We start from the raw sequence: 14,240 nt of genomic DNA, 5'->3' as shown, positions 1-14,240 counted from the left end.
TTCACGGTGTGAGAGTCCTAGAGACTGTTCCTGTGACCAGGTGGACATGAGCGAGCCCCTCAAATGCGGTCCATGTTCGAAGTGTCAGCGCAGAGCGGAAATCATGCTGGCTAGCTGGAAACCCCCTATTCTCGAAGAGAGAGCAGATGTCAGGTCAGGTGAAAAGAGCAGCGATGATAGCACCCCGGGTAACATCTCAAGAGTGGTGACAAGAGCCAAGGCCTGGATGGGAACATACTCTCCACAGGAAATGGCAAGGCTTTAAAATTCTGACCCCTGCATCGGTCCTGTAAAGTCCTTGTTCAAAGAACAAAGAAGGCCATCCAGAGACGATACAGCCTACTGGAGCCCTGAAGCACGACACTACGTACTGATGTGGGAGCAGCTCCACCTAGACGATGATGTGCTGTACCTCAAGTGTCCGTTCAATAGGGTATCCGTCAAACGTTTGGTGGTGCCCACTCAGCTGAGGACCAATCTGATTGGCCAGATGCACGACACCGTTGTAGGAGGACACCAGGGTATCACACGCACAAAGGCGAACATCACCAAGTTGCATAACTGGTACGACCTCAAGACCGACGTGAAGTTGTATGTCCAGCAATGTGATGTCTGTGAAGCAAATAAGAAACCACAGCGTCTACCTCGAGCTCCAATGGGCCACCTGAAGTCAGGAGCTCCATGGGATCTTCTCTGCATGGACTTCCTGGGTCCTCTGCCCGTAACATCTAGAGGTATCCGGTTCATCCTGGTCATGAGTGACTACTTTACGAAGTATGTTGAGGTCATCTCCGTAGCCGATCAAACCGCGGAAACCTGTGCCAATGCGGTCATTGAGCATTTCGTCGCACGATGAGGTTCGCCGCTGCAGATACACAGTGATCAAGGTGCCGCATTTGAGAGCAACCTCTTCAAAGAGCTGTGCAGTATTCTACAGGTTACCAAGTCGAGGACCAGTGCGCGGAATCCCAGAGGCAACGGACAAGTGGAGCGGTTCAATCGCACGCTAATCAAAATGGTAAAGTCATACTTAGCGGGGGAGCAGACAAGCTGGGATCAGCACCTTGGCAGTCTCGCTGGTGCTTACAGAGCTGCACCCCATGAGGCGACAGGCTTCTCTCCAAACATGATGGTCTCGGGTCAAGAAGTCCGTCTGCCAGCTGATCTCGTGTATGTCAGTCCTTCCCCCAATGCCATATCAGAGCAACAAGCCGGCTACATTGGACAACTTCGAGAAAGGCTTGTCCGTGTCCATGAAATTGCCAGAAACGACGTAAAACAAAGAGCAAAGCGCAGCAAGGCAGTGTACGACCAGAAGGCTTCACTCCAAGAATATAAAGTGGGCGACCCAGTGTGGTGTTTGAACGAAAGTCGTAAAGTTGGATCTTGTCCTAAACTCGAGCAAACCTATGAGGGACCTATGCTTATTAAAGAAAAGAGATCCGCAATTAACTTCATGATACAAATTGACAGAGATGGTCATAATAGACTTGTGCATCATGATAAATTGAAGCCGTACAGAGGCAAAAACATCCCAGCTTGGGTGTTAAAAGTGCAAAATAAACTGAAAGTGAAGTGCAAAAATAGTGTAAATTATTTAATCAAGTTTCGGTTTAGCAAGTGCTTAAAGTTTTACTTCGTTAGTATATGATTGTTCATACTGCAATTTGAATTTGTTGATACATACATGTACAATGTACTCTATAAAAATAAAGTTAAAGTAAAAAAAATTATGATAGAAAAGTCTGGTTTATAGCCAGTCCGTTTATCACAGACATGTGTACAAGAATATTAACAATAAACAGGTTATTAACAATAAACAAAAAACTCAACAAAGCATTATAAGCGATATCACATTCATAATATCACTGATGATCGTATACAAATCGGTGTTAACTATATCACAGTCTTAATATCACAGATACTTGGCGAGCTCGCAAGACTTTAAATAAATATATAAATAAGTAACTTAAATGTTAATGGTATCACAGTCATCCACAAAAGTTCTAAATTCGTGAAAAAAGTACCATAAAGTCAGTGTAATTAAAGGGGTCAAAACAAAGTGTTTTTGATCAAAGACAGATTGGTTCCCTCAACTAGACCGGTAACTCGCCCTTCAATCAATGATGCTATATTTGCAGGATATGGAGACAGCAAAGAAACCAAGGTGCAGTACCGCTGCAAAAAATGTCAGAGGACCGACAGAAAGGGAAGACTTGTGGGCCATTTTTTCAAATACCATGTTACTTTTGACCAAGTACCTTACACATGCAGCCTCTGCAGCTTCAGATGTCAGACACAGCAGCACCTTCTGGATCACGTTACAAAATACGCACCCCATGTTAAGGAGGCGAAGATGAGGGGCGTAACGGATTTACGTCGATATCTGAATAAATCAGATAACCCTTACATTGTCTCCGAGTTGGACATTGAACGTTTGGGAGACCCTGTATCGGAGCCACATGCGGACGAAGCAGAAGAAGGGTGGTTTGATGTCCCAGAAGAAAATCCAATACTACCTGATTGGCTTACGACTACTCAGGCGCCTAAACTCCAGTCACCAGTCACTGCCGCGCCGACGGTTCTGAACATGTTCAGGCATCAACCCTATGTGCCCAACCATCTGCCGCTTCCGCTTCAAGACATCTCGAATGGCTGGTTCATTCAGAACCATATTACTAATGAAGTCCCGTTCTACAGGCCTACACCGAAGGCAGCAGGTCAGGCCCAGCTATTCCAGCCTGCGAAGACTCCAAATTCTACTGCAGGAGCCAAGTTCGTCATGTCGGTTGTGACACCCGGAACACCCATCCAGGATGAGATCGTCCTGCAACTGGATGACACCTCAAGCTTAGATTTCCTTGATGAAGAGCCTCTGGAGTTGCTGGCGCAAAAGGTGTGTAGTGGGTCAACTACGGCTAAAGGGGTAGATCCCGAGGTTCAGCCTACTCCAGCAAAGAAGGTCAGACAATCAGCGTCTCCCACTAGATCCCTTCCGAAAGTCCCCGAGGAGCGTGTTGAAACAGCAGTGCCAACGTCTCTTATCCTGGGGAACATCCAAAAACTAACCTCGGATATGGCTGCAGGTGTAGAAAGGATTGTGACAGAAATGAGCCGCCATACCCGGTTGTTGGAGAGGCAGAGCGACTTGCTGCACAGAGTAACCACGGCCGTGCTCCAGGTGAGGGACGACATGGACAGGTTGCGGCGAAGAGAGAACCGCTCATCAGTGAAAAGTGTTTCTAAAAACATTAGAAAGTGACTTTAAACACTCAGTACATGAACATTGTTTTTAATTATAATCTTTACAGTTTAAAGTTTAAATTTACAAAAAGACACCTCACAATGAAGAAGTGACATTGTCAGAAAGTTCATATGAACAATCTGTTAATGTACTGTTTATAACGTTACTTCAAATTTTAGTTTAAATGTTTATTCATAAAAGTTCGAACATAAGTATTTGAATACCGTGAAACCTCGCTATTGAGGCCACCAATGGACTTTTGAAAGTATACTTTCATTCATGTTTAAAATTAATTGAAATTGACATTTGTGAATTGACTCAGGAGAGCCAATTTTGTGCGAGGGGGGGGGGGGGTAATGAAATGCCCAAGCATTTCTGATTGACTTTAAAGATGTTTGTTTAAACAATTCTTACCTTTTGATGGTGTTGTTTTGTCATCTTAAACAGGCACCCAACGCGAGTAGTCATGTCCAACGTTGTTTTGTATAAACTGTGCTTATCAAATTTTATTATTTTATAAGCACAATTTTACACTTAATATGTATTTTATTCTGGGCTTGATTGTGTTCCGACTTTACATTGCAAGTAACATTACGACTCGCGAAATTTCATTACACTGATCCTTAAAGCACATATTCAACTTCTTACTCACGTTTGTGAATGGTAATATCCATTGCATGTAATCAATTTCTACTTAGACTCTTTATATGTTTGTTCCTTTATGCTTAAGATGCCATTATCCATTAAGAAATCGTAAAACTCCTTTGAGTGAAATCACATTTTTGTCAGCCGTCAGCCATCTTACTTCCTGTGTTCGTAACGGTTGAATTGTTCCAAGTCAAGGATGTCGGCAACGAACAGAAAACGCCCACACCATTTCATGGTATAATACACCGCTCTTGTAAATGTCATAATTTAACTGCGCTTTATGTTTAATTCTTATTTTAAATCCAAGATGGCTGCCATTTGTCTGTTTTACTGAGTCAGTTGTTAAGTTGAAGTTCGAATGTAGCTAAGTCATAATGACGTCATTGACCAGTTATTTCGTCACCGACCACTTTTTGCCCATGTATTCTTGGTCATTGGCCGATAGTCGGTATATGACCAGCTTACGACCATTTTTCGACCGCTTTTCGCCCCAGATTTATGGTCGATCCCATCAAAGAGTATATAAGGAGCCAATTTTTTGCTCCGAGGCAGTCTCGCTCAGTCATTTCATAGGAACCAACTCCACGTCATTTTAAAACAAAAATCTAACTTAAAAGTCTTTCGAGTACGTGGTTTGATTGCTTTAACTTTTAAATGGTTTATTTTAATACTTTATACTTTACTAACAGTATAACATAAAAAGTAACTATTAAAGCGTAAGCTGCATGTATTGCATTAATGCACTTGTGTGAATTGATCTGTCTTTGATCAGCTGATTATATTGAATATTTTTAAATATCGCTATATTGGGAATAATCTGTATCTGTTCAATTGGATCAGTGTACACATAATTTGTTAGACAGTGGGTGCCTGTATACGTGTAATATCAGCTTTAATTGTATAATGTTTAAAGTTGAAGGTGAACGGAAATAGTGAATAAAAAAAACAGTTTGAAACGTTTATTGTCTTAAAGTCATTTTATTAACCATCCAGAATCTATCTGTAAAGTAACAATAAATAGATCTACGCAATCGGCAGAACGCTACAATATCATAGAAAAAATGAATGCAATAATATAATGTGAGAATCTAAATAGTATGCGCATTATCGTTATTCATCGGCTCATCGACAGCTCCCTCTTGTTATGATTTGTTGCTATTCAACAATTGGGACGAACGCCCTCGTGATAAAATGTCTACGTGTCATGATGCCAAATCGTTATTTAATGACTTATAAGCACGCTGAGTAGAACATTATTTCGCAGGTGTGAAAATGTTACATTATTTATAGTTTGTGCATTATCAAACATGATATTTTCAGAATATGTGACACTTCAACAAACGCCATAAATTTACATGTACTTCCAATTACCGATAATTGATGGGTGTCTTCCGTTACAATACGAAGTATCACGCTTCGATTGTATACTTACCCAGCATTAATGTGTTTATTTTTTATTCATTTAAATATGATAAAATAGATAAAATATATAACTTTTTATAATGTAAACAATAAAGTTCAGACATGTATCAGTAAACATAATTTATTTTACAAACATTTCAATTACTCATTTAATTCACTCGCTACCTTATAATCAAATGTATACATATATATATATATTTAACTGCAACTTGCTATATTGTTTATTTAAAATAGGATTTACACAGAAAACATCTCTGAGATAAGTAATTTAGTGCTTATAGTGCTGAAGTATTTGTGCATGTAAACACAATTCTTTAAAACACAATCCAGTATGCAAATATTGTATCAACTTCATTATAAAATACATACAAGCAGTTTTCCGCGACCGTTTGCATTTAAAACAGTACATATCAAAATTGTTTTGCAATATCCTCACCTAACGAGGGCGTCAATTGGGAGTCTTGTGATGATTTTGGAGGGTCATATATTTTATAGGATTTCATAATTTGTGGTCAATTCGATGATAATTATCATTGCATATACAAATTATAACGTTTAATTGTATTTTTTGGTAGAATTTGGCTAGATTCCGGTAGATCCGGTCACGGAGCGTATATTGACAGGAGTTGAATCGAGTATTTGACCCTTAAGGCTACTATTCCATCTGTCCGTATCTGCATCCGCATCCGCAAATCCGCATCCGCAAAAAAATAGAACCAGTTGAAATGCACTGCGCTTATTCCATTCATCCGCATCTGCATATCCGCACGCGCAATAGGCGTCCGAAAAAGAACGCTCAAGTGAGCATTCTAATGCGGATGCGGACAAGATACGGACGGCATGTAGCACGATGAGGGAAGCTGTCATCTAAAAAATCAACTGAAAAACTAATCGAATTCGTTGAAAATTACCCGGAATTATACAACCAACGAAGTTCTGCATATCGGGACTCTTATTTCACTTCAAATGTTTGGAAAAGCATAGCCGAGGCACTAGAAAAAGATGTTTCAGGTATTAACCATTTGTATTCTCTTACAGGCAGATTGATGATTTTTACCTTATATCTACTTAAATTCACGCTTGTCCTTCATAATTAGTATTTTAATTATAATTTTCCGTCTTATTCATATATTTTTTTCCCAAAAAAGAAAGATAGGTTCGAGGTATGCGGATAAATGGAATATAGCGGATTTTGCGGAAACGGATGCGGATACGGATGCGGATAGATGGAATACTAGCCTAACTGTAGTAAATTCAATTTTATGCAAAAACTAATCATCCGATTTTATTGGTTTATGCGTTATCTTGTAACCTTGTCGTATCTTAGTCACGTGACCGGTAGCTATCGATAAGCGTACGTACATCGAAGTGCCGAGGTTATACATTTTGATGTACCCACTAACGTCTTTTTTTAAATTATACTTTTCATTTCTCGGCCGATTTTGACCTCTTCATATGTTTCGGCTTTGCATGCATACTTCAAATAAAATGGGTGTCGAAACATTCATCGTTTGTTGTTTATTTTCAAAGAGGTTATTATGTATAATTATATGAAAGGTTATTTGCCTTAAATAATCAATTAATTAAAATTATTTAAAGATTCTTGAAAATCCCGGAAGAAAAATATCAAGAGGGTCCGCTATATACGCTGTCTCGTCATAAAATTAACACCCTTTCTGTGTTATAAACAAGAGCTGTAATCCTTAATTTATTAAGCTTCATTAATAGTTAGCTTTATTGATATGTTTCGTGAACAAAATATTTCAACATATTCCATAAAAATATAATAATCATGACAAAGGAAATTAAATGGCCGGTATCAAAACAAAAGCATAATCGCCAAGTCTCTGCGTTAGGACAGCGCGATACTTTCGTACGCATTCATTCCTTACTTACATTCATTTTTAAAACCATTTTTTTCTATCGTATACAGAATTCTATTCTCCTAAGCAAGATGTAATTTTTAAAACTGAACTTCAAATATAAACGCTACAAATCGGTATTAAGTACGAACATGTTAACCGTAAATCTAGATTCGTAATAACGTAATAAAGAACATCGTTTACAGCATTTTTATTTTGCCTAACATAATAAATAACAGTGTTCACAAACTTTGCTCAATAAATAAACATTATTTCAGGGTGGCATCGAAGAATCAATACGCGAGCCGGGCGTGCTGACCTTGGATTCTACATGCTCGTCCCCCTTTCCCTTTTATATGTAAATATTTATGTTAGGTGTAATATTGTTTACAAATAAATTTGTGTTGTGTAAAGGTAAGTATATTATTATACCGTGTATTGAGTAGAGTTGTATTTGATTATATTTTTATGTTATATATGTAAATATTTATGTTTGGTGTAATATTGTTTGCAAATAAATTTGTGTTGTGTAAAGGTAAGTATATTATTTTACCGTTTATTGAGTAGAGTTGTATGTTAATTTATTGTGTAATATTGTGTTGTATGTGAATAAATGGATTTTTGTGAATCATTAACAACATTGTGTTATGTAATTTAATTGCAACATTTTAAATACTTCAATTTATCTAATTGTATTTAATTTAACAACAAAAACATGTTGTTTTAACTTAGAAGAAAGGTGTCAATCAAAGGTGCTAAAGATTCACGGTATTATTCACACCTATATATTACCATTGTGACGAACCCTCTACCCGTTTTCTACGGTAAATTCAGTGTGACGAAACTGCAGTGTGACGAAACCTCCGTAAACCCTTAAACGGTGTGATATTTGCAAAAGTGCTGCCCAAATCAGAAGAAAAACATAATAAATATGTATATATATCTATCTATCTATCTATCTATCTATATATATATATATATATATATATATATATATATATATATATATACCAATATATAGTGCCAGTTACGCGGTCTCGGTAGTTTTCAGACTGTACTTACGAGGTCAATATAAAAAACGGGGTCTATATACAACCCCGCATTCTAGGCTCCTTTAATTACTATGAGGGGGGTGTAGGGGAGGTAATGCAATCAAATCTCACAATAAGGTCTTAAATCGAAAACCACAATCACGTCTGAAATTGAAATTGTATATACCTCGCAAATAAGTTCGCTATATATTTCCTTGTATAAGACGTTAAATAAATGGCGTGTTCATAAATAACAATATATAAGGTACCCTTATATACCTTAATTCGTGTTAATATCGGATAAAAAAGGGTATGGAAATACAGGTTTTTTATGTGGGAACCCCATAACCTATTTCTAAATCAGAGACCCCGTAACTTGCCTTATGTGTGAATATATATATATATATATATATATATATATATATATATATATATATATATATATATATATATATATATATATATATATATATATATATATATATATATATATATATATATATATATATATATATATATATTGTATGTATGTATTTCTTTTGACCTTGCAGTCAAGGATAACCTATGAAAGTGCAAGCACTTATTTCCAATGGGGTCCTTTGGTTTTGCTGAAGAGACAGCAAGCAGAAGAGACAGTATTGGGATACAAAAAAAACCGGGTGCGATACCCTAGCTCTTTGCGAATAGATCCCTTGGTTCTTTTACGTGCTCAGTGTATAGCACCGATACACGCGAGAATTACCTGGGTTTCATACCAGTACATCTCTAGTTGGGTGGGAAACACTTAAAGCATTTCTGATATTTCCAGTGCCCCGGCCGGGAATTGAACCGGGGACCTCTGGAATGGTAGACCAGAGTGTTACCACTCTACCACCGCACCACCAATATATATATATATATATATATATATATATATATATATATATATATATATATATATATATATATATATATATATATATATATATTTCTATTTATTAATTTATTTATATTTATTTATTTTTATTTATACTTATTTATATTTATTTATATTTATTTATATATATTTATATATATATTAATTTGCTAGCCTAAACATCTATTAACAAAAAGCCATTTGGAACCTGACTTATCGACAGACATGCGTTCATACTGATTTCTTCGTAGCATGTCGTATCATTTCTGAATTCTGAATACTGCTATAAAATTCTTTAACAATTTTATAACCTCTGATATTGACGCGGATAACAACTCCGTTGACATTAAATATATAACATTTCAGGCAGATATCACTGAGGTGGTATGTTTAATAATGATTTGATTCCCGTATAAGTCAATGAGACTTACTTTTCAAGTTATCCAATGAAAATTGAAAAGTTGCATTGTCAAAATAACGTGATTCGTTAATGCGATAATTGAAAAGGCAAAAAAGGACACAACCTATTATATTCGTATTCCATATTGTATTAAAATATGAAATATAATTCACAAAGAATGCATTTGTTTAAACGTGTTGCTCGCGGTTTGCTTTATTGCGATAGTCGATGAATAATAATAAAACAAACATCTTTTTCTGCTATCTACTTTTTATTGAGTTTACGTATTATATATAAGACCGTTCTAATAGTGTATGTTTATTATGTGTTCCTTTGCAGATACTCGGTAAATTTGGGAAAGTGCTGAGCGTGAAAAAGGAAAATGCACTCTTGATCAAAGCGTGTGGTCTAACATTGCACTGCTGTAAAAATTCAGTTGTTAAAGTTTCTCTTAGTAAGTATCTTAGCAACATTTGTCATCCTGTAATTGTAATAGAAGACAAACGTACAATTTATCAATCTTTACAAATCAAGTTAACTCTATGTATCAATATAGTAACAAATATTAACTATCAAATATACAAATCGATATGTTAAGGGTTTGGTAACAAATAATGTTTCTGTAGGTAAGTCTTGCTAACTTCTTCTTTTTTTTCTCTTCATTTTTATTAAAGTCAAAATACCATTTATATCACGTCAAAGAACTTGTTACATTCATTATGTTATTTTTATTACTTGTAAAATGTTTTAATAAAATAAACGCATGTCCGCATTTTAAAGCTGAACAATGTTATTCCGAAATGCATCTTCTCGTTTTGTTAATGCTTTCATGAATATATAACAATTTAAAAGATGCATATCTACTTGGAGAGTGATATTGTGCATTGTTTAAATCTATTGCTATACGTGCATATATTTAAGGAGACATACCGTTTATATAAACATTAGACTTATACGGTAACACATAGGCAATAGAGGTGTTTTGTTTCAACAGTTTCAACGTATAACTCTAACACTTGTCTTGATAATTTTGCTAACTTATGTCTTATTGATCGTCATATGGCCAGTCAAAAATATCAGATCTTGATTTCAATTATTGTTTTTGGGACCTAAAGGGGCCTTTTCACAGATTTTGGCATATGTTGAAGTGTATCATTAAATTTTTTATATTAATAAATTTAAACATTGGACCTAAAGAATAGAATAGAATTTAAAAAGAAGAAAAAAAGTAATCCTCAACTGGGCTCGAATCACTTACCCCTGGTGTCCTGGATGTAAAAGTCTTCCGCTTACACCACTCGGCCATCCGTGCTCATGCTATGAGCGAATGTATTTTTTTCTTTATATAAGCAATCCTCGTAGTTTCAAAAAATATAACGACAACCGAACTTTCTAAATTATTCAATCGTTTCGCGTTGCCACGCTTTATAATTTTAAGGTTTTCAAATCGTCAAAAGATGCATATAATACTTTAGAGCATGGTAAATGTTCAGTATTACTGTTTCCTCACGAATATCAAAACTAAAATGAAAATTTGCGAATCTGAAAATTGGTTTTGATTTTTGGTAAATTGACAAAATAAAAAAATGGTTTCAGATTCGCAAATTTTTGTTGTAGTTATAATATATATGTGAGGAAACTGTAATACTAAACATTTACCATGCTCTACAATATCTTTTATATCCATATAAAAATTTAAAGCGTTGCAACTCGAAACGATTTTTTAATTTGGAGACTTCTGTTTTTGTCGTAATATTTTGTGACACTACGAGGATTGCTTATATAAAATATGAAATACATCATTAATTGTGTGAGATCGGATGGCCGATTGCACTAAGTGTTAGGCTTTTACTTCAAGGGTCAGTGGTTTGAGCCCAGTGATGGGTTACTTTTTTTTTCTTTCTTTAATTTAATTTTAGTTTTTACTGGAGCTTTTTATATCAAATGTTTACATTTATCAATATAAAGCATGGAATGACAAACTTCAATATCTTCCAAAATCTGTGAAAAGGCCCCTTTAAGATAAAGGTTTTGGGTTTTATTCAATATATACAATAGACATACCGTCAATGGGTATACATGATCAAAACAAAGTAACATAAATACAGGCATTACATGTGATCAGTATTGAATTTCATAAGTTGTTAATTAAAGTATCAATACATTAAAAGGTCAAGGACATATTTTTTGTTTGGATTACAACATTAAGAATCTATTTCACAATAAATGCTATAACGAAAAAATAAAAACAATCAAAGACGAATCTACTAGAGAGCAAGAATTTCAGTTTGGTCCATGAATTATATACAATTAATCGTATTGATATTTATACAGGTTTCTTTGACTTTACGTACATACATAGCTAAGTTTATGTTGGTACTTGTATTGTACAATTGCATTATTTCAATACATTTTATTATGTTTGGTCTTTTCCAGTAATATCAATTCATATACAATTTATTAATATCATTATATAAGGAGCATTATAATACAAATTGATATTCATCCTCAAGAACATTGCAATGTTGACATTTTCTATCTTGAAAATGTATGGCTTCAGGTTTATGCCATCTGCCTTATTCGATTTCTAATCTTTGGGATGATCCCTTGGTCTACAAAGATCAGATCTAAACTTATTTGTACTAACATTTTTAAGTAAGGTTGCAATTCAAATTTCAAATCTGGCTGTAACTTATTGCTCTTGAAGAATTATTATGTTCTGACATCCAATTTCGGATAAATGCATCATTTAATCTAGATTTTACCAAGGATAAAAACACTTTACACAACCTACACCTTTGGTTTGCCATGAATATTGAAAGCTTAATGTCTACAACAGATTACAAACAGATTTTGCCCAAGAATGTTTATTTGAATTATTTATAAATTCTCACACATGTCGCTATAAATGGCTCTTTTAGTTATCAAGGATGTTATTCATATACAAAATTATTTTGTGTTTGAATTTTCACGCCAAGCAGTTTTTTTGAAAAAAAATAAATGAACACTTTCAATTGCCATTGACTCAGTTAAGCCCCAGATTTCTTACCCATAATTTAAAATTGGTTAAACAAGCTGATCAAACAACTCTAATTTGGTAAGTATTCAAATTGTTGGATAATGTATTCAATATGAGTTAAGCTTAAAAACAACCTTTGAGGCTTGACCTGCAAGTGTTTGAAGGTATTTGCAAAAGATCCTCCTGTAGTGAATACAATTACTAAGTATGTAATTTATTTAACAATTTCTTATCCTTGGTCATTCTACACAAATTTAATATCTTTACTAATTTGTTCCCCTTTTAAAATATCCTAACCTTTGTTTTATTCGGTTAACACATAATTTCCACCTATCACAATATTTCTCTAACATAGACAATCCTTAAATTAGTTCTTCATCAGTTTCTGCCATTATTACAATGTCATCTGCATATAACAACACAAATAATTTTCGCATTCCATTATCTTTTCCTTTACAACCATTTAACACATAATGTTTTTTTAAGTCGTTCAAATAAATAGAAAATATAAATGGTGGTAATGATTCCCCTTGTCTAACTCCTAAAAAACAGGAAAAATCTTCATCACTTATTGTATTACCTACTTTTTTTCTTGATTTCACATTTGAAAACAAAGATTTTATGATATCAAGCATTTTTCTCTAATACCTAGCTTCAACAGTTTATACCAGATGATATCCCTAACCAAATAATCGAACGCTTTGGTGTAATCAACAAATACGGCATACAACCTTTTGTGTTCACTTAATAAAAAATTAGTTACAACGTGTAACACAAAAATGTAATCAATAGTTCCCATATTTTGCCAGAATCCTGCCTGTGCCTCTATGTAGACATGATAGTGTTCAGCCCAATTGTTACGTCTATTGTTAATAACTTTAGTGTATAATTTCCCAAAAGTACTTTATAATTTTATAATTTCTGTAATTATAACATCCTGTTTATCACCTTTGTTATGTAACGGAACAATAAAACCCTCACACCACACTTCAGAAAATGCCCATATTCAAAGAATTTATTAAACAAATTACAAACAACGTTTAAGAAACTTTTACTTCTAATTACCATTATGAATTTGCTTACAATCACTACTTATTTCTTGATCAGTAAATGCTACATTTAGCTATCTAAGAATTATATGTAATCTCAATTTAAGTACCGGTCATGATAAAACAAACATCTTGATCAGCTTGATGAAATCTAGAGTTCGGGTCATTAATTGATTTTAAATAGTTTAAAAACTCCTTACTACTTATATATTACTTATTGACTTTGCATGTATAATTGTTAATCATTTTCCAATGAAGTTGTGCATTTGTAAGTCTTGCATTTTCTAATTCAAGTGTTTGATTTTTATATGCCCTTTTCCTAATTGTACTTTTATAAAGACTTCTGATTCTACCATGCTTTGGTTTTTTTCCTCTGAGGGATGATGTCTGTACATATTAAGATTCATATAATACAATTTTTTTTAATATTGACATTCATTATTAACATAGGCATCATTAAAAATATATTTATCAAGAAACTTTGTATTGTCAACAAACTCTTTTTTTAATATTGGTGTACTTATATTTTTATATATTACATCACACACTTGGGTTAAATAACTATCCAATGTGTCACTGTTTTGAGTTTGATCAATACATCAACTAATAGTTTCAAAGGTATTGATAACATCTTCGCAATAACATGCATTAATACAGTCTATCATAATCC

At 34.3% G+C, this 14,240-nt stretch overlaps 1 protein-coding gene across 1 annotated transcript in view; it reads left to right on the top strand.

Moving 5' to 3' along the window:
- The first annotated feature begins 1,015 nt into the window (after positions 1-1,015).
- The window catches only part of LOC127852547 (uncharacterized), a 48,257-nt gene continuing 35,032 nt past the window's right edge, over positions 1,016-14,240 (top strand). The window contains exons 1-3 of the mRNA XM_052386502.1: positions 1,016-1,523; positions 2,142-3,181; positions 9,842-9,956. Of these exons, the coding sequence (XP_052242462.1) occupies positions 1,016-1,523; positions 2,142-3,181; positions 9,842-9,956 (1,663 nt within the window). The remainder of the gene's footprint in view (positions 1,524-2,141; positions 3,182-9,841; positions 9,957-14,240) is intronic.

Source organism: Dreissena polymorpha, chromosome 12 (genome assembly GCF_020536995.1).
Source record: "Dreissena polymorpha isolate Duluth1 chromosome 12, UMN_Dpol_1.0, whole genome shotgun sequence".
Classification (NCBI taxonomy): Eukaryota; Metazoa; Mollusca; class Bivalvia; order Myida; family Dreissenidae; genus Dreissena; species Dreissena polymorpha.
This window is presented reverse-complemented; position numbering and strand designations above follow the sequence as displayed.